Source organism: Dama dama, chromosome X (assembly GCF_033118175.1).
Source record: "Dama dama isolate Ldn47 chromosome X, ASM3311817v1, whole genome shotgun sequence".
Classification (NCBI taxonomy): Eukaryota; Metazoa; Chordata; class Mammalia; order Artiodactyla; family Cervidae; genus Dama; species Dama dama.
In genome coordinates, this window is record NC_083714.1 from 22,297,728 (window position 1) to 22,316,792 (window position 19,065).

General features: G+C 37.2%; 1 protein-coding gene across 3 annotated transcripts in view; it reads left to right on the forward strand.

The window, feature by feature from the left end:
- The window catches only part of DOCK11 (dedicator of cytokinesis 11), a 208,365-nt gene that overhangs the window by 146,539 nt on the left and 42,761 nt on the right, over positions 1-19,065 (forward strand). For 2 of the 3 annotated variants that reach the window (XM_061137481.1, XM_061137482.1), the window contains 9 exons: positions 443-509; positions 1,799-1,846; positions 3,415-3,557; positions 4,771-4,886; positions 7,621-7,758; positions 11,347-11,529; positions 15,137-15,250; positions 17,487-17,702; positions 17,792-17,849. In XM_061137481.1, the coding sequence (XP_060993464.1) occupies positions 443-509; positions 1,799-1,846; positions 3,415-3,557; positions 4,771-4,886; positions 7,621-7,758; positions 11,347-11,529; positions 15,137-15,250; positions 17,487-17,702; positions 17,792-17,849 (1,083 nt within the window). The remainder of the gene's footprint in view (positions 1-442; positions 510-1,798; positions 1,847-3,414; positions 3,558-4,770; positions 4,887-7,620; positions 7,759-11,346; positions 11,530-15,136; positions 15,251-17,486; positions 17,703-17,791; positions 17,850-19,065) is intronic. The other variant, XM_061137483.1, reaches the window with a different exon arrangement.

The following is a 19,065-nucleotide window of genomic DNA, read 5'->3' on the forward strand; positions in this document are numbered from 1 at the left end:
TTTCCTCTCAAGTTCTCAAACTTTTTGGTTCTCCAAGCCCTTTGAGTAGCAGGCAAAGGTGCTTGACCCTACCTTCTGAACAATGCACATAAATGCACCATTTTGTATAAAGTTTTATGGAAAACCCTAGGTCTATTTCGCTTCCTGTCTTTAGGGATGATAAGCCATCAAAAAGAACATTTATAAAGTAAGTAATAATACTTGTTAAAGTTGAAAATAATTACAGATTAAGCAGTATATGTGGAATTAATTCAATAGAGTGTAGTGTGGGTATTGGGCAGTGAGATGAGATAGGAGGGCAGGATTCAGATGAGACAGAACTGGTTATGAGTTGATGGTTATTGAAACTAAAGTTACTGGTACTTTGGAATTCACTGTGATATTAATATTTGCTGTTATGGTCTCTCTTATTTCAAGCTATAACACTTTATTCCGTTTTCAGATACACTCTTAACTTACTGGAACAAAGTATCTCCCCAGGAGCTCATAAACATTCTCATACTTCTAGAGTAAGTTGTCTTATTTTCATAAAATTTCCTCTTATTTTTGGGAGCTTAATGTTTATAGTTAATGAAATATTACTCCTTTTTTGTTTTCATCAGCATATTTTTACATAATGTAGGGAATGTTAAACTATTTTCATAGTTTATAGGTTGACATATAGCTTCTTCACACGTAGAAGAAAAACATGTAAGCAAAATACTTGCGATATTATAGAAAACTCTAGCTAATAATAGCCCATCTTTGCAGACCATCAGGAATCTTTGTGTGATCTGGAAAACTGCAAGTGGCACCAGCTGTCCTAATCATTCATTTAGAGCAGATGCTGGCTTAATGGAGCCCCTTAAATGTTGGAGTTTAGCATGTGTACCCTTAGATAGAGCTGAGTAATTCTACCCACTTCAGAAATGTGTGTTTGTGTGTATATGTATATATATTCCAAGATACTTGAGGGAAAAAAGCTAGCGTTTTTTCCTAAGTAGAGGGGGAAGTTGTCCTATATCGTTTGCTGAGCTCTTTTATTGAAAGGTAAAAGAAAAATTAGAGTGATGTGTAATTTTTAAATACATTTTAAAATAAATAGTACACATATATGATATTGTATGTGCATGTCCAGCAAAACATTTGGAGAAAATATTTGCAAACAAAGAAGGATTAAAAAAAACTACTCTAATTATATTGAAATATTCACTGATGAAAATAGATGATGTTGTTGGGGATTTACTTTAAAAACATGGAGGAGGTAGTAAGTGTAGAGGGAGAGGAAAGGACCTGTTTGGGGTAGAAGTTTAAACAGGAGTGACCATGAATTGATAATTGTTGAAGCTGGTGGGTGCTGGGTATATGGGGTTTAGTTTGCTGTCCTCTCTACTTTTGTATGTTTGGGATTTTCTATACTAGAAAGTGGCTTAATGCCATTATAAAAAATGTAGCAATTGCCACAATTTTTAGGGCTTAAGAACCTTTTTAGGTGCTTATGACTATATTAGAGACCTTTGCTGTGACACACACTATAAAGCTCAAAGGATGATTTGCATTGATATGTTTTTTAAAAATATGTCATTAGAATTGTATATGAAGACCTGAGACTTTTTGGTGCTGAAGTAATTGTAGCAAATAAATGTAGAGTGATATAATATGGTTGGTGGTTGTATATTTATTTGTGTATACCAAAACATATTATTGTAATATGATTTTAAGTAGGCCATTCTTTGTAACACATTAATTTTCAAGTATTATTTGTTAAAATGCAAATTATGGTGATATAGTACTAACATGCTCCTGTTTTTCTTTCTAGAGTGTGTTTGTTTCACTTTAGATACATGGGGAAAAGAAACATAGCAAGGTAATTCCCATACCACTGCAATTTCCTCTTTTTTTTCTTCTCTTCCAACAGAGGGCAGTCTTAATCATTCCATGTAAAACCTATGTGCTTTATTTTGAGTTAGCCTTAAGATACTCATGATTTATTTAATGCTTCTCAACTCAAAGTTGAAGTTAACCTGATGTGAAGTGATAACGTTTTTTATGGTTAGACTGATGTGCGTAGTTTCCGGTCTAATCCTAGAACAGATGCTTGTCTCTTCTGAAGGATGTGAGAAAAGGCTAGATCCAGGGTATGGCAGGAAATTGTCAAGTGAGAACAACTGTCAGATGTGTACTTTTGTGTCCAACCTATCAGTATTCACCTCAGTTAGTAATGTAAACCAAAATCCCCAACAGTAATTACAACATGCATTATATATTATTTCTTTCTTCTTTTTGCTGTGTAAGTCTTAGTGAAATAAATACTTAAGAAAACGTTTGTGGGATCCTAAGGAAAAGATTACTTGCTTATTTTGATAAGATATATTTCAGAGGTAGAGGTAGTCATTAAAGGAACTTAAATAGAATTATTTTCTTTATTAACGTAAATTTCATGGCACTTCCAAAAACTAAAGAGGCAGTTTGAAAGAACGTGAAAGTCTGTCAGTCATATCTGACTCTTTGCGGTGCCATTGACCATACAGTCCATGGAATTCTCTAGGCCAGAATACTGGAATGGATAACCTATCCCTTCTCCAGGGTATCTTCCGACCCAGGAATCAAACTGGGATCTCCTGCATTGCAGGTGTATTCTTTACCAACTGAGCTATGAGGGAAGCCCAAAGAGGTGGTTTGGATTAGGTTTATTGCTGAAACTCTGGGACATCCTAATAATTCAGGTGACGATTTCTGTTGTCTTCCCAGTACTGGGAGCTGGTTGGGAACTGGTATGGTAACTACCACCATGAACCTTAACCTCTAAGATTCTGGTGACCTGCCCTCTGTGTTTACTAGAGGATGGACAAACTCTTCTTTCTCAGTCCCTGCATTACCTAGTTGTTAATTTTTTTTAATGAAACCCCCAAAATTAAAGGAAAACAAAATAAAAATGTGCAAATAGACATCTTTGTAGAATAAAAAATTCTGATCCGAGTTTAACTCCGGTCCAGAAACAGATTAGATAGTGCTCATTCTTAAATATCTGACTCCAGGAAACCACCCCCTGCCATGTCAACTCTTGAGTATCCCTCTCATTGTTTTCTCTGACTCTTGCCTTTCCTTATCTCCTGAGATAAAGATGGAATCTTCTTGGAGTATTGTCCACTCTGATATATTGTGCACTGTCTGATATTTTTGGGAAGAGGATGGAAAGTAAGAAACTCTCTCTAAATTCCTCACTTGTATTCTTGTAGTATAAGGTATTTCAAATATACAGTAAGCATCCTAAAATTCCCAGTGATGTCTCATTTAAGCCAAATAATAATTGGTAGAATATTGAGCACAGCACAGTGTTTATGTGGAAACCTAGTCATTTATTAGTTTAAAAAAATGTAACATTGAGATACAGTATTAGAGTAATCCATTTCCTAACTTTAACATTTATTTTAGGGTGCATGATGCCTGGCTGTCGAAACACTTTGGAGTAGACAGAAAATCACAAACCATGCCAGCTCTTCGAAACAGATCAGGAATAATGCAGGCCCGACTTCAGCATCTTAGTAGCCTGGAGAGTTCATTTACACTTAATCACAGTAAGTGCAGAATGTGGGTAGGGTACCCATTTGAAACAGATGTTAATACTATTTAACCTAAATCATCATACTGCTGGAGATCATTTCACATCTCTGTTTCTGTACAGTCATTTCATCATATATGAATGTAATATCAAATATGCATGGGTTGTTTTTAGCAATTTTAGTTAATAGTGAGTTCTTAGTTTAATATGAAGGAAATTAATTTTCTCATTGAATTATTATTCTTATTTTACATACAATATCTTTTATCCATACTTTAATGCAAATAATGACATTTGAATATAATAGTATATATAATATTTGTTTATAGAGTGACTATTTTTCATTCAGTGATTTTTAAGGGATCACCCGTGTTGAGTTGTCTGCAGAGGTCAGAGCACTGTAAATACTATTTTGACTAAGATGTATTTCACACAGGGTGAAATATTGACAAGTTCAATAGGACAAGGAGGAAGCTAGAGGGTCATATAAATGAAAGCTATCCTCTAAAAAGCAAATCTTAATAAAAAGTCAAAGAGTGAGAAAACGTTCATTTCCATACAGTCCTTTAGAGGTTGCATAAGAGGAAGTCAGCAGAACTGACTTTGCCATAAGGACTAATAATAAACACAAATGTCTTGATCAGATGGATGCTGAGCTACTAGACTCAGGACCTTTCAAAAAAAATGCAAGTGGTACAGCCTTCAGCTTTGTTCTTTGTCACTTGTAACAATGTAAAGAACCTATGTCTTTCAGTTGGCCCAAATGCTTTGTTTTCCTTCTGATTTAGAAACAAGTCTCATACCACGGGCATCATTGAAAACATCAGGCCATAGGGAACCACTGTACATAACATTGCTGCATTTCTATGAGTTTCTCATTTTTGCACATATAATTAGCAGCACAGTCTAAAATGCCTTCCATGTTATTTCTTAGTGACATACCTAGTTAATCACTCACATCTTGTCTACAAAGAAGTTGGCACCTATTTATTTGTTGCAGAGCTGCTGATACAGAGCTGAAGTAAAAAAAAAATAGCAGAATTGATTAACCCAGATCGTATTTTATTAAGGAGTAAATACAGCGAAACTCATTAAGTCTGCAGGTATTGAGAGCTTGGTGTCTTTTTGCTCGTCTCTCTCTCTGAGTCTTTGGGAAAGAAAATCATTCAAAACTGTTATGTGAATCCTTGTGTCATACAGTTTTAATTTCCTTTTTTTTTTAATTTCAGGTTCTTCAACAACTGAAGCAGACATTTTCCACCAGGCACTTCTTGAAGGAAATACTGCTACTGAAGTTTCCCTAACAGTGCTAGATACCATATCATTTTTCACTCAGTGTTTCAAGGTAAAAATGAAAAGTTAGGATTCAGTTGGTATCACTGCAAAGAAAATATGCAAAAATTAACTAGGCAGATGAAGCTTAGTACAGTATAAAAGCCCCCAGTGAACAGTCAGAAAACTTGGGTGGCAGATCTAGTGTGACCTCAAGAAATAACTGAGACTCATCCTTAAAATGAGAGTTGGACTATTAATAATTTGTTCTTTATTTTCCTTCTCTGTTATTTTTGTGTTTAAAAACAGGCTTTTTCATACTTTTATGAAAGTATCCAGTTAGTTTTAGCCTAAATTATGATTGAGTCAGCCTGTCCAAGTACCTGTTGAGATGAGGTGTCTTGTCAAGCCAGATGATGTCCAGGCAGACTGGCTGGCTGGCTGGCATCCCTTGTCAGGGGTTTATTGGTTTTACTCAGATGCTTGCCTCTCACTACAAATCATCATTGCTAGAATTAAAAAATATAAGAAGAACAAATTGAAAGCAGTTATCTTGCAGGGTTGTTGAAGGTGTAAAATGAGATAATGGATGGTAGAGAGCTTTGAATAAACACTATGTGCTTAGCTTAGTTGCTCAGTTGTGTCTGACTCTGCGACCCCATGGACTGTAACCTGCTAGGCTCCTCTGTCCCTGGGATTCTCCAGGCAAGAAAACTGGAGTGGGTTGCCATTCCTCTTCCAGGGGATCTTCCCAACTGAGAGACTGAACCCAGGTTTCCCGCATTGCAGGCGGATTCTTGACCAGCTTAGCTACCAGGGGAGCCCATATAACCATAATGTGAGGTAACAGTAGTGGGAGAAGTCAAAAGTGAAAACTCTTGCTGGCTCTTCGTCTGAGTTACACAGATTTTTTTTCTTTTCTTTCCCCTTCTTAAAGTAATTGAGTTAATTCCTTCAGGCCTCCAGATTTACTGTGGAAACCAGGCCTGTGCTTCTCAAAGAGTCTTATAAGGGAAAACTGAATTAGATAGTAAAGAGAAATAGACTGCAGAATTTCTGTATGAAGTATTAAGTTTGTTCTGACTAAAATTCAACCCAAATTCATTTTTTATTATGCCAGTAAATAAGACATTTGGTCTCAAGGTTTGCATTGTTATTTCTTCCTCCTAGTCAGACATTTCTTATTTATGTAACATACATCTCTTGTTAGTTGACATCTCTGTTAGATGACAGACACTGTCCTAAGTGCTTTAGAAGTATTAACTCACTTTTTTATTGTGGGACTGGAGGTAGAAAAGAGGACTCCAGGTGGGCACCAAGGATCTTTCTGAGATGATGGGAATGAATGGATTGCAATGACTGCACAACTCTGTAAATTTATTAAAAATAATTGAATCATAAATTTAAAATAGGTAAATTTTGTTGTATGTAAATTAAACCTCAATCAACTTAAAAGGACAAATATTAACTCACCTTTAATCCTTACACTAGCTTTGTTATGTAGATATTATTATTTTTCCCATTTTAAAGTGAGAAAAGTGAAGCTCACAGGGAACTTAATGTCACATAGCTAGTCAGTAGCAGATCAGGGTTTTAATCTTGGCCAGTTATCACAAGAGTCCTTGCTTCTAACCACTACCCTATGCTTTCAGTAGACTAAGGGAGGAGCCAGAAAGATGGAGCACCATTCTGGGATTCTGGCTATCAGTGTTACCATTAAATCTGTTACAAATATGCATATGGTTTTGGTTTTTTGTTGTTGCTTATGGCCAAGTTGTAACCTGCTAATTTAAGGGATAGGAGAGCAGGGCTGAAGACATTAATCAATGCATTCTTTTTTAAACAGAAAGGGTCACAAACCAATAGATACTTCTCCACAATTTCTAGTTTCTTTTATATCTCTAGTAAGTTTACAGAGCTGTGCAGTCATTACAATCCATTCATTCCCATTATCTCAAAAAGATCCTTGGTGCCCATATGCAGTCCCCCTTTCCACCTCCAGTCTCACAATAAAAAAGTGAGTTAATATTTCTAAAGCACTTAGGATAGTGCCTGTCATCTACCAAGATACATATGTTAAATAAATTAAGAAATATCTGAATTTGAAGGATGGAATAAGAGTGCAAATTTTGCTAGACAGGCGCTTTAACAAATCAAATGTCTTATTTACTGGCACAATAAAAAATGAATTTGAGTTGCACATTAGTCAGAATACTTCATAAAGAGATTGTGCAGCCTATTCCTGATCAGTATCTAAGGAACCTTTAAACAGTCTGTGTAGTCTTTCAATTGTGATACCTGTTATTATCTCTCCTCATAGAGGGTTTAACTGTCACCAGTGGCTAGATATACACTAAACATACATTTAAAAATGAATTGGATAATAGAATTTTAAAATAGAATTGATGTTTTCCTTAATTCTTACATTACTTTATTTCCATCAGAGAAATCAAAGGCTAGTTATCATGTATCCATTTTTAATTTACTGATTTCTTAATTAAGAAGCAATTTGATTAGGTTAGTAGAAAATACACTTCCCATAATAGTTCTGTATTTGCTGTGGTATACTGGAAAAAGATTTTTTTTCATCTATTTAAAAGTAAGCTATTAAGTATGGATTTAGTTTTTACAGTATTTTGAGATTTCCAAATTGAAAGATGGCAGAAATGTTTTTAGATTATGTTAAGCTTCTTATTGTTATTTTTCAAGCAGTGGTTTGATGAACAGGTATTGGAAAAGCCTGTTCTCTCATTTTAGGGGGAGCAGCATAAACTATTTGTAAAAAAAAGCTTTTTTATGTTTTCTAGAGTCAACTTTTAAATAATGATGGCCACAACCCATTAATGAAAAAAGTATTTGATATTCATCTTGCTTTTCTTAAAAATGGGCAGTCTGAAGTGTCGCTGAAACATGTCTTTGCCTCACTGCGAGCGTTCATTAGTAAGGTAAGGAACAAATCTTTGTGGCTGCGAGTGGCCTTGCTTCTTGGTAAGAAAGATGAGGGGAACAGGATCTCCAAATCTCAGATAATGAAGCCATTAAATCCTGCCTTCATAACATTAATATAGAACAGCAAAATACAGAAAGAGGGCCTAACCACGAATTCCCTAAAATCACCACGTGCTTTTAATTTCATCTTGTTATTCCTTTTTTTTTTTTCAGTAGGTTCCTTTGAGGAGTGTCATGGTAAAGTTATCAACTGCCAATATTTCTTCTCTTTGGTTTCTTTTTAAAGTATTATCATGATGAAGATATATAAACTGAGTGAGCTCATGTATAATCACTTTGAAAGCAGAGACAAGTTACAAAACCCCAGGGCCTTGTATGATATCTTGCAAGTGGTAGGCACTTAATACATGTTCAGATGAATGAATCCTTCCTTTCAGTGCTAATTGTATCTGTGAGCTCCAGATTTTCAGGCCATTTACGTCATGTAAACTAAAACTTCAGACTAGGTTTTTAGGAACAAATATGACTCAGCAAAAATTGATTTCTGGTCTGTTAAGTATCAGAAACCTAGATGGAGTTAAAATTATGGAAAGGCACAGTCTAGGCCTCCACCCTGGTATATATAACTCCAACAAGACAAATTCAGTTAACTGATTTGTGGAATAGGCTAGCTGAGCAACTTTTTTTTGTCATTATTTGTATAGCAACTTACTGTCCCAAATTGATAGAAAAGTAGATGATTTTGAAGGTTTATTTTTAAATTGCCACTCTTTAATGCAATTTTGTGAATAAAGAAATAAATGAAAAACTGAGTTCAGTGGAAGCATATGACAAGAAACTAAGGGAAAGAGATTCAGAAATAATTCATTTAATGAACAGTGACTGGATGGGTAATTAATTATTGGTGTCAGACTTTGTGTCAAAGATACAGTCTGAGGGCTTATTGTCCAGTAGAGGAAAGCACACATTGATGCACATCTACAAACACCATTAGGATAAAGGAAGCCTACAGAGAACTGAGGGTAAATGGAAGGACAGGAAACACTAATTGAGCAACATTTTTCTGCAGCACTCAAGTTAGGATTTAGTTTGGACTCAGCAATTGAGATGAGACTGAAGAGGTCAATGGGGACCAGATGGTTGTGTCCTCATGTTTTTCATGAGTTAGATTTTCATGAGTTAGATTTCATCTTTTAGATGTTGGGGAGCAGGAAAGCAACATAATTAGATTTGTGTTAAGAAAATTGTGGCAGGTATGGGAAAATCTCTTTGAATATAGTGCAGAAGCATAATCTCTGCTCTCATGAAGATTTCAGTGGGTGGAAGGGAGAGAGAAAATAGATAAGTAAATAAAATAGTAATTGAAACAAGTTCTTGGAAGGAACCAAGGTGGTGAAATAGAGGATAATGCTTTGTGGGGGTTACTTTTGATGGGTTTGTCACTTATTTTTATATTTTAACTTTTTAAATTAAGACTTTATGTTTTGAAACCAGTTTTAAATTCACAGCAAAATCCAATGGGAAATACAGAAATTTCCTATATATCCTCACCTCCACGTAGATACATACAATCTCCCCCATTATCAACATCTGCCACCAGAGTGCTGCATTCATTACAACTGATGAACTTACATTGACACATAATCTTTCACGTGGGCTTCCCTGGTGGCTTAGTGGTAAAAAGAACTCACCTGCCAATGCAGGAGATGCAGGTTCGATCCCTGGGCTTAGAAGATCCCCTGGAGAAGGAAATGGCTACCTATTCCAGTATTCTTGCCTGGGAAATCCCATGGACAAAGGAGCCTGGCAGGCTAAAGCCCATGTGATTGCAAAAAGAGTCAGACACGACTTAGCAACTAAACAACAAAGTGCACAGTGTACATTAAGTTTCATTCTTGGTGCATATCCCATAGGTTTGGACAAATGGCATGTACCCATCTTAGTATCAAACAAAGTATTTTAACTGCCCTAAAAATCTCCATCAATTCACCACTCCCCTCCCCACCACCCCCTGGTAATCAACAGTCTTTTTACTGTCTCCCCAGTCTTGCCTTTTCCAGAATGTCATATAGTTGGAATCTGGGTTTGTCACTTCTAAAATGAGACCTGAAACATGAAAAGGGGCCAGCCATTTGAAAAGCTCAAGGAAAAACACTCTGGGGAAAAGGGATAGAGCTTGAAATTCTTGGAACTGAAAGGTCAGTTTAGCTGGAACGGAGTGAATTAGCGAGGTCATCAGCATACCCGTGGCAGTTGAAGCCATGGGAGTGGTTTAAGTTTCCCTGGAGAGTCTGTACAGGAAGAGCAAGAACAACAACAAAAAGTTAAGAGCAGTGTGTTGGAGAAAAGCAACATAGAAGGGGTTGGAAGAGGAGTCTATGGAGGAGATGAAAGGGAGCAGTCACAGAAATAGCAAGAAAGGCAAGAAAGAAGCCAAAGTAGAGAGTATCTATATTATGCAATACAGAGTGGCCTAATAAGATAAGATGGAAAGGAAGTCCATCGAAATTGGCAATTACAAGGTCATTGAATATTTTGGTCATTGCCCACTCAGAGAAGTGATAAATAGAAGACTTCCTATAGCAGATTACTCTACCGCTGTGCCTTCCTTTCCTGTATTTTCATACAGGTGTATCTTGCCCAACAAGATTCATTTAATCTGGTGAAACCATTGATGAGATTTTTTCAATGCCAGCTAGAAAACATTTATTAAATGTTCATTAATAAGTGAAGAAGCATAAACAGTAAGAAGCATTGTACTTAGTGTTAAGGTGATAAAAAGAAGATAGATTCCTATAATATGGGCTTAAATTCAATATTTCTGAGAAATAATTTTGAAATAAGGCCCTAGGCTTACATTGATTCCTATAATATGTGTTTTAATCCAAGATTCCTGAGAATGATTTTGAAAGAATCTAGCTTCACACTCCCTGAAAAAATCCATTGTGTACCCTGGAGCAGCTTAGTACTCACTTGCCTAGATATGTGAGCATGGAAGTTTGCAATAAGCCTATGTTCTATGTATAGCTCATTTTCCACAAAGCAGACTGAATACCTTCCAAAAGTAGCAGTCACTTGCCTGTTTTGAGGATTAAATAGTCACTTTTGTACTTTTTCTATGCCAAACTACATTTTATTCAACACTGTTTATGAGTAGAGGATGTACATGTTTATGTTTGTGTGTTTACACTTCATCTATACTCCATTTTGTTAAAAGATCAACTTTAGTTACTGAATAGATTCTTGATATAATTTCCCCAGCATTTGGAAGTTTATAATATAAGGAGCTGTTTAAATATAAAGCAAAAGAGTAAGTAATGCAGATTGGCCTTCCCATTTTTATGGCCCAAATTGAGACCATAATCATGAAATGAGTCATCATTTCAGTCATTCATGAATACGTGCTGGTCTTTATGTTTTTATCTAGCTTGGGTTCTCCAGAGTGGTGCCCTAATCTTATGTTGATCATGTATCCTCAAAGCACCCAGCTTAGTTTTAGGGAGAATACTGTAGGCACTTGATAGTTGATTGATTTCTGTTTTATGATTTTTCAGATACTTATTTATGTTTTTCCTATTGTTTAGTTTCCCTCGGCCTTTTTCAAAGGAAGGGTAAACATGTGTGCTGCATTTTGCTATGAGGTTTTAAAGTGCTGCACGTCAAAGATTAGCTCAACCAGGAATGAAGCCTCTGCACTTTTGTATCTTCTGATGAGAAACAACTTTGAGTACACCAAAAGGAAAACCTTTTTAAGGACACATCTGCAGGTCAGTGAAAATCGAAGCTTCTCTTTCTTCTGTTCAATCTTTAGCCTCTCTACATTAAGATTTAGAGCTCCCCAGTCTAATAGAAAGCTATTAGCCACAGGTGGCCATCTAGCACTTGAAATGTGGCTAGTCTCAATTCAGGACAAATTGACTTTTGAAGACTAAGTACAAAGAAGTAAAATATTTCAATTGTTTTATATTGACTATGTGTCAAAATGATATTTTGGATATATTGGTTTAAGTAATATAAATCAAAATTCACTTGTGTCTTTTTACTTTTTAATGTGGCTGCTAGACAATTTAATATTACACATATGACTCATATCCTGTTTCTACTGGACAACACTGAGAACAGAGATATTAAGAGCATAGATTTCAGATTCCATGAATATCACATACTTTGTGACCTTAGCAAGGACTTCTTTAGTCTCTCAGTACCTCAGATGCTTCATAAGTAAAACACTGGTAAATATCCATACCTACCTCCTATGGTTATGGTGAGTATTAAAGAGATGATTAAGTAACAAACGAAGTACTTGTGTTTTGTCATGCTCCAGCATGTGCAGTTAGTTAAAAAATGAGTGAAGTCTCAAAGTTTAATGGAAAACATGGACTTTGGAAACATACCTGATGCTGCTGCTGCTAAGTTGCTTCAGTTGTGTCCGACCCTGTGTGACCCCATAGACAGAAGCCCACCAGGCTCCTCTGTCCCTGGGATTCTCCAGGCAAGAACACTGGAGTGGGTTCCCATTTTCTTCTCCAATGCACTAAAGTGAAGTGAAAGGGAAGTCACTCAGTCATGTCCGACTCTTAGTGACCCCATGGACTGCAGCCTACCAGGCTCTTCCATCCATGGGATTTTCCAGGCAAGAGTACTGGAGTGGGGTGACATTGCCTTCTCTGGAAACATACCTACCTGGACTTAAATGATAGCTTAGCTACTTACTTAATATGTGACTCTAGGGAAGTTACTCAGTTCGTCTTAACTATTTGCCTCATCTGTAAAATGAGGCCAAGTATGTTTCAGCTTGTGGGGTTTATAATGAAGGTTAAAAATAAAGTGTGTGTATGCCTAGCTCTTAATAGACACTTAGTATGTGGCAGTTGTTATTCAACATCTCCATAATTTTTTGCTTATGTGATGAAACAGGTGTGAACTGAAATACAGTTGGGAGTTCTTGGCTCAGTTGCCCTCTTTGTAATATGGGAAATGCTTGGTCATATTTCTGTCTTTAGTGCCATGGTCTGTCCCATTGCCACTGTTTGTTGGAGACTGGGTTATAAATAAGGAAACGGCCATAAGTAGCTTTTTAGAAACGTCATCAGAGATGTGAAACTCTGATAGAAGTATGTGCTTTCTGGAAAATGTTGTATCTAGTTATTTTTGGATACTAGGTCTAGCATTATATGTTAGGGTGTCTAATATTTGCTTTCATAGAGATGTCACTTGAATACCACCTTCCTCCAAAGCATTTCTGCAATTAGTGTGCTGATATTTTTGAATTTCCCTGTTAGGGTCCATTCTTCTGTGTTAAAACATCAATTTGTCTCAAGTCCTATATTCAAATAGAAATGAATTAATAAATTGCAGATTCTGATTCTAAGTGCTAAGTAAACTGATTAAGTTGTAATATTATGATTATGATCTTTTAAATCCTCATAACAGCTCTATAATGTAGGTATTGTTATTATCCCTATATTGCCTTTAAGGAAAGTGAGGCACAGGGGAGTTAATTCACTTTTTCAATGCCATTCAGTGCGTAATTGATAAAGTTTGAATCTAGGTCAGTTGGACTCAAGAGCCTGCCCCCAACTCCTACAGTATCTTGCTTCTCAGGACAAGGGGTAAAGCTTCTGGCCACTAACACCTTAGCCTGAATCATATAAGCATTCATTAAAAGGAGCCTGAGAGATTTAAAAGCACCATGCATGCATGCTCAGTTGCTTCAGTCGTGTCTGACTCTTTGCAACCCTGTGGACTGTAGATCACCAGGCTCCTCTCTTAATGGGATTCTCCAGCCAAAAATACTGGAGTGGGTTGCCATGCCTTCTTCCAGGGTATCTTCCCGACCCTGGGATCAAACCCACATGTCCTGCATCTCCTGCACTGCAGGCAGATTCTTTACTGCTGAGCCATCAGTGAGGCCTAAGAGCACCATTACATGGCATTGTACCATTAATCATTAGATAATGTATATGCTATAACATGTACTGCTGTCTAAAGTATTTAGATAGGCCCTAGTCAGAAACAAAGAAGAGAGCTGAGGCACTGGAGTTGGAAGTCTAGCACACTGAGATAGACTAGTGAAAAGAAATAAGAAACCATCAAAGAAATGTCATTTATTCCCAACTTTGCCAAAACTACTAACTAGCAAGCATATTGAAGGTAGATACCTGTATCTACCATTGTATCAGTTCACTAATTATGAAAACGGTTTCAGGTCTAGCTATGCTATGAGTTTGGAAGATTTTTCACATCAAACCAAGAGAAATCTCAATAAAATTTGAAACTAGGAACCTCCATTGATCTATAATTCTGCTTTTGTGACAATACCATAGTGTCTTGATTACTGTAGCTTTGTAGTATAGTCTGATGTCAGCAAGGTTGATTTCCCCTAGCTCCATTTTTCTTTCTCAAGATTGCTTTGGTTATTTGGGGTCTTTTGTGTTTCTATACATATTGTAAAATTTTTTGTTCTAGTTCTGTGAAAAATACCATTGGTAATTTGATAGGGATTGCATTGAATCTTCAGATTGCTTTGGTAGTATGGGTATGGTCATTTTCACAATATTGATTTTTCCAATCCACGAACATGGTGTATCTCTCCATCTATTTGTGTTGTGTTTGATTTCTTTCATCAGTGTCTTATAGTTTTCTGCATTTGAGTCTTTTGTCTCTTTAGGTAGGTTTATTTCTAGGTTTTTATTCTTGTTGTTGAAGTAGTGAAGGAGTTGTTCCTTAATTTCTCTCTGATTTTTCATTGTTAGTGTATAGGAATGCAAGGGATTTCTCTGTATTAATTTTGTTTGTATCTTGCAGCTTTACTGAAGTTGATATTTTTTTATGATATGATTTTGTCTTTAGCTTAAAATTTTTTCTGTTTATTTTTACCTGTGCTGGATTCTTCATTGCTGTGTAGCCTTTTCTCTATTTGCAATGAGTAAGGGCTGCTCTTCATTGCTGTGTTCCAGCTTCTCATTGAAGTGGCTTCTCGTGTTGCAGAGCATGGGCTCTAGGACATGCAGGCTTCAGTGGCCATGGCATGTGGACTCAGTAGTTACAGCTCACAGGCTCTAGAGTGCAGATGCACTAATTGTGGCGCAGTGCTCTGTGGCACGTGGGATCTTCCCAAACCAGGAATCGAACCCATGTCTCCAGCATTGGCAGACAGATTCTTTACCACTGAGCCCCCAGGGAAGCCCCTACCATTGGTGTTTTAATAGAAGAATTTAAACCCCTCATGTAAGAAGAAAATAAATTTTGTTGGCACTCTAATATCTTTAAAAGAAGCATTTTGTATGAGTGTCTATGGGTTTGTACATTGATGAAAACAAGCAGCATGTGTTCAAAAGACGTTTGAAAGCTGGTGTTTTCTTCTTTCCACAGATAATAATTGCTGTAAGCCAGCTGATAGCAGATGTAGCACTAAGTGGAGGATCGAGATTTCAGGAGTCTTTATTCATTATCAATAACTTTGCAAACAGTGACAGACCTATGAAGGTATGTTCTCACTTTAAGAGAAAAATTAGAACCATGTTCATTGTCAAGGGAGTTTCACTTCTCAAGGTAAACTCTGCACTGGATTCACAACTTTTATATAGTATCAAGTATATAGAATGTTAGCTTCACGAGTCAAGGTTTTGTCTAGTACATCCATGTACCTCTAGCACCTAGAACACTGCCAGGTACACAGTAAATATTTAGTATTAGTTGAATGGGTGGATGAATGACTATACTGTGTATACTTAATTATGATAGGATTTGAATTTTTTCTGGGGTTGAGTTTTAAACTTACTCAGCAAAGAAATGGGTTTTTTCTCAACTGTTGTTACCATTTGTAAGATTGGTTAGTTAAACACTGAGTTGGAAATTTCACAAAACATCGCTTTCTAGAGTTGCTAATAGCTGCTGGATCCTTTGTCAGCAGATGAGAAATGGCACAGAAGGGATTCATTACTACATGATATTCCAAGTTGAAAGAATCATCTGTTAACTGGGGCTTGCCAGAGATCCTCATTGGCAAACCCATGTCCAAGGCTATTGTTCTTAAGTAACCGTTGGCTGAGGTCAAACCCACAGCCCTGACCACCACTCCTCAGACCTACCTATATACTTCAAATCTAAAATGTTGTAAAAGTTTGTTGTTTTGTTGCATGGAGAGTAGTTTCTGTTCTTCAGTGATGTACATGTAGAAGGGAAGAAGACTCCTTTGCCAATAGAGAATGTTTCCTCCCAGAGGAATCATCCCCATTCTTGGGAAAGGTCATCTTCCAACATAATTTGACGATTTGTGTAAAATCTGGAAAAAAAAGTTTGCAGTCATAGCATACTTGATGTTTGGGACATGTTGAATCTTTGTACCAAAACATATTCCCATAGGAATGTTGCTTAGACTGAAAAAACAAAAAACACTGAATAGTGCCAGCCATTCTCAGGCTGGGAAAGTAGAACTTTTCAGGCAGTTCTACTGGTTCCTTATGAAATCAGTATATGCTCCAACTAATCCCATGAGCATAGAAATAGCTTATATCCTTTAGCATCTTTTACTCATATCCTAAGAGTATTTTCCATTTTTTACCATCCTTAAATCCATGTTATATAAAAGTTAGACTGCCAACATTTTCAAAGTAAATGGGGTCTGTTTTAGTCCTGCTTGATAGGAAATCGTTTTCATGACTGATTTGTGAAATGACAGCTTTATGCTGGTAGAGCAATCATTACCAATAAACTCTCTTACAACAAAGGTATAGATTTCTCCCAGTAAATGAAATCTCTATTACTGTATATGAAGAGACTTTATATACACACACAAACACATATCAATAATAATTTTTAAAAGTCATCTTTAAAGAAGACTCTTGAAAATCATTTTCTCCACCTTTGGTGGTATTCACATTGAAAAGCTCCCTAAGGCCTGTACCTGTCCCTACTCCTCTTCTCAGAACCCTACATATAATTGTGATTACTCCAGTGGGGTGAATAGGAAACTCTTTAACTTCCTATTTTTGAAGACTAAGGCAACCCTATAATAGAAAGTAATGATGTACTTAAGCTCTTCATAGTGTTCTGTGATTCATAAACTCTTATTTCCATAATTGGAAATTGGTTTTCAGGTTAATGCATATGGTAGTGGTATGGGTCGATGGAAGAATGACTAAGGTCATGAGCTCTGTAGCCCAACTGCCTGGATGTCAGTCCTGTCTCTACCACTTAACAACTTCACGACTTTGGCCAAACTACTTAACTGCTGTGTATCTTGGTTTTCCCATTGGTAAAATGAATTATAATAGTCTTAATTCATAATGTTGTTATAAAGTTGAAAACATGTAAAGTGCCCAGGCCACTGCTTGGTACATAGTAAGATATCAATTTTTAGTTACCATTAACTAAAATTACACAGTAAAGGTGAATATGGATTACCTTTATTGCTGTTGAATTGACAGCAGAGGAGGTAGGGTCTGAAACCGGGTAGTCTGGCTCCAGAGTCTGTGCTTCTATGTGTTAAGAATATACTGCCATCAAACTCAGTGCCTTTGAAGCCTGAGATAGTACAATATTGTTTAAAGAATTAATTTAAAACTCTTTAGGCACGCCCACATGCCAAGAACCAAGAACCGAATACCAACATTTCTGACAAGGGGTAAAAGTTCTATGTTATTCCCAGGATGGGCTGCTTAGGGCTAGAGCACACCGATAACATTGAAAAACATGTCTTTTTTGTTTGTTTTGATATTAGGCAACTGCTTTTCCCTCAGAAGTCAAAGACTTGACCAAGAGAATCCGAACTGTTCTTATGGCCACAGCTCAAATGAAGGAGCATGAGAAGGACCCCGAAATGCTAATTGATCTCCAGTATAGCTTAGCCAAGTCCTACGCAAGTACCCCAGAGCTCAGGAAAACCTGGCTTGATAGCATGGCCAAGATTCATATAAAAAATGGAGATTTTTCAGAGGTGACTACTTATGACTTTATTCTAAACAAAAGCCCTCACAAACCCCTGGAGCCCAATCTCACGGTTCCTTCTTTGTCATCCTTTTTCAGGCAGCAATGTGTTATGTCCACGTAGCGGCTTTGGTTGCAGAGTTTCTTCATCGAAAAAGTAAGATATTTCTGTTCTTCAAGTCAGGGAGAACTTCAGTTAGCCCAAGGAGTTTTATCTTTGTAGCTTGCAGCTATGAATGGCATATGATTGAGCTCTGAAAATATGCTCACCTTTCATCTCACTCTCTGTTTTTTTTTTCCACTCACTGTTAAACAGAAGTTGTTCTAAAAGAAAACTGGATTGTTCATTTGTCTTCTGCTTTCATTAAGAGTACAAGAATAAGTTAAACAGTACAGGGCCAGCCCTGATGCTCAATGTTTATTTTCCAAGACTGTCTCCCTGGAAGACTGCCACAGATTAAATTCTTCTCAGGGCTTATGGGAAACTCTGGATAACATACATCACTTATTTTCCCCTGTCTGCCCCAACTTTACCAACAACTGTCCATGAATTATATCTCTACAGCCATTTTAGTATAACAGTATCTTGGTATTAAAAGGCAGTTGCGAGGACTTCCCTGCACTCCCAGTGCAGGGCTCATGTTCTATCCCTGGTCAGGGAATCAGATCCTGCATGCCACAACTAAAGGTCTCACCTGCTACAACTAAGACCCAGTGCAGGCAAATAAAGAAAGAAATATATTTTTAAAAATGCTAAAAAGACAAAAAAGGGAGTTCACACATCAGCAAAAGGCCCTATAAGATGTCGTTTGTTTATATCCCCATCTCAAGAACAATTTGGCATCCATACATGGATGAAGTGCCTTTGTGGGAGCTGTGGGATCCAGCCCCACATACCAAGGGACCTGGGAGGAATGTTACCCACCCATGTATCAGGTAATGGGCAGACAGACCTGTGTCCTGTCCGTGGACCTTGCAGTGGCCTATGAGCTGGCTCCAGCCCCAGTCAGCTGCAGTCTAGGATCTCCTGGAGGACACTTGTTTTAGATAATCACCCATAGATGAGAAAGCCTTGGGGGAAGTCCAGAAGTCCCGTGCAGAAGTTCCAGCATGCTATTGGAGCAGAAATTATACAAGTTTGAATGCATTGAAGAGGGTGAGAGGAATAGTTTGATGTATTCATGTCACCTTTTCCACAAGGTGGCACAGCTCAGTGCCAAGAGAGACTTTCTCACCCTGATTCCTAATGCAGGGAAAGTGAGAGCATATGAAGGGGTGCTGTGTTTCCCAGCAGCACAGGATGCCCCCAAAGAGGCCCATTTCTCTCTTGCTCCATCCAGAGTACTGAGCTGTGAGCTGAATGACGGAGGCAG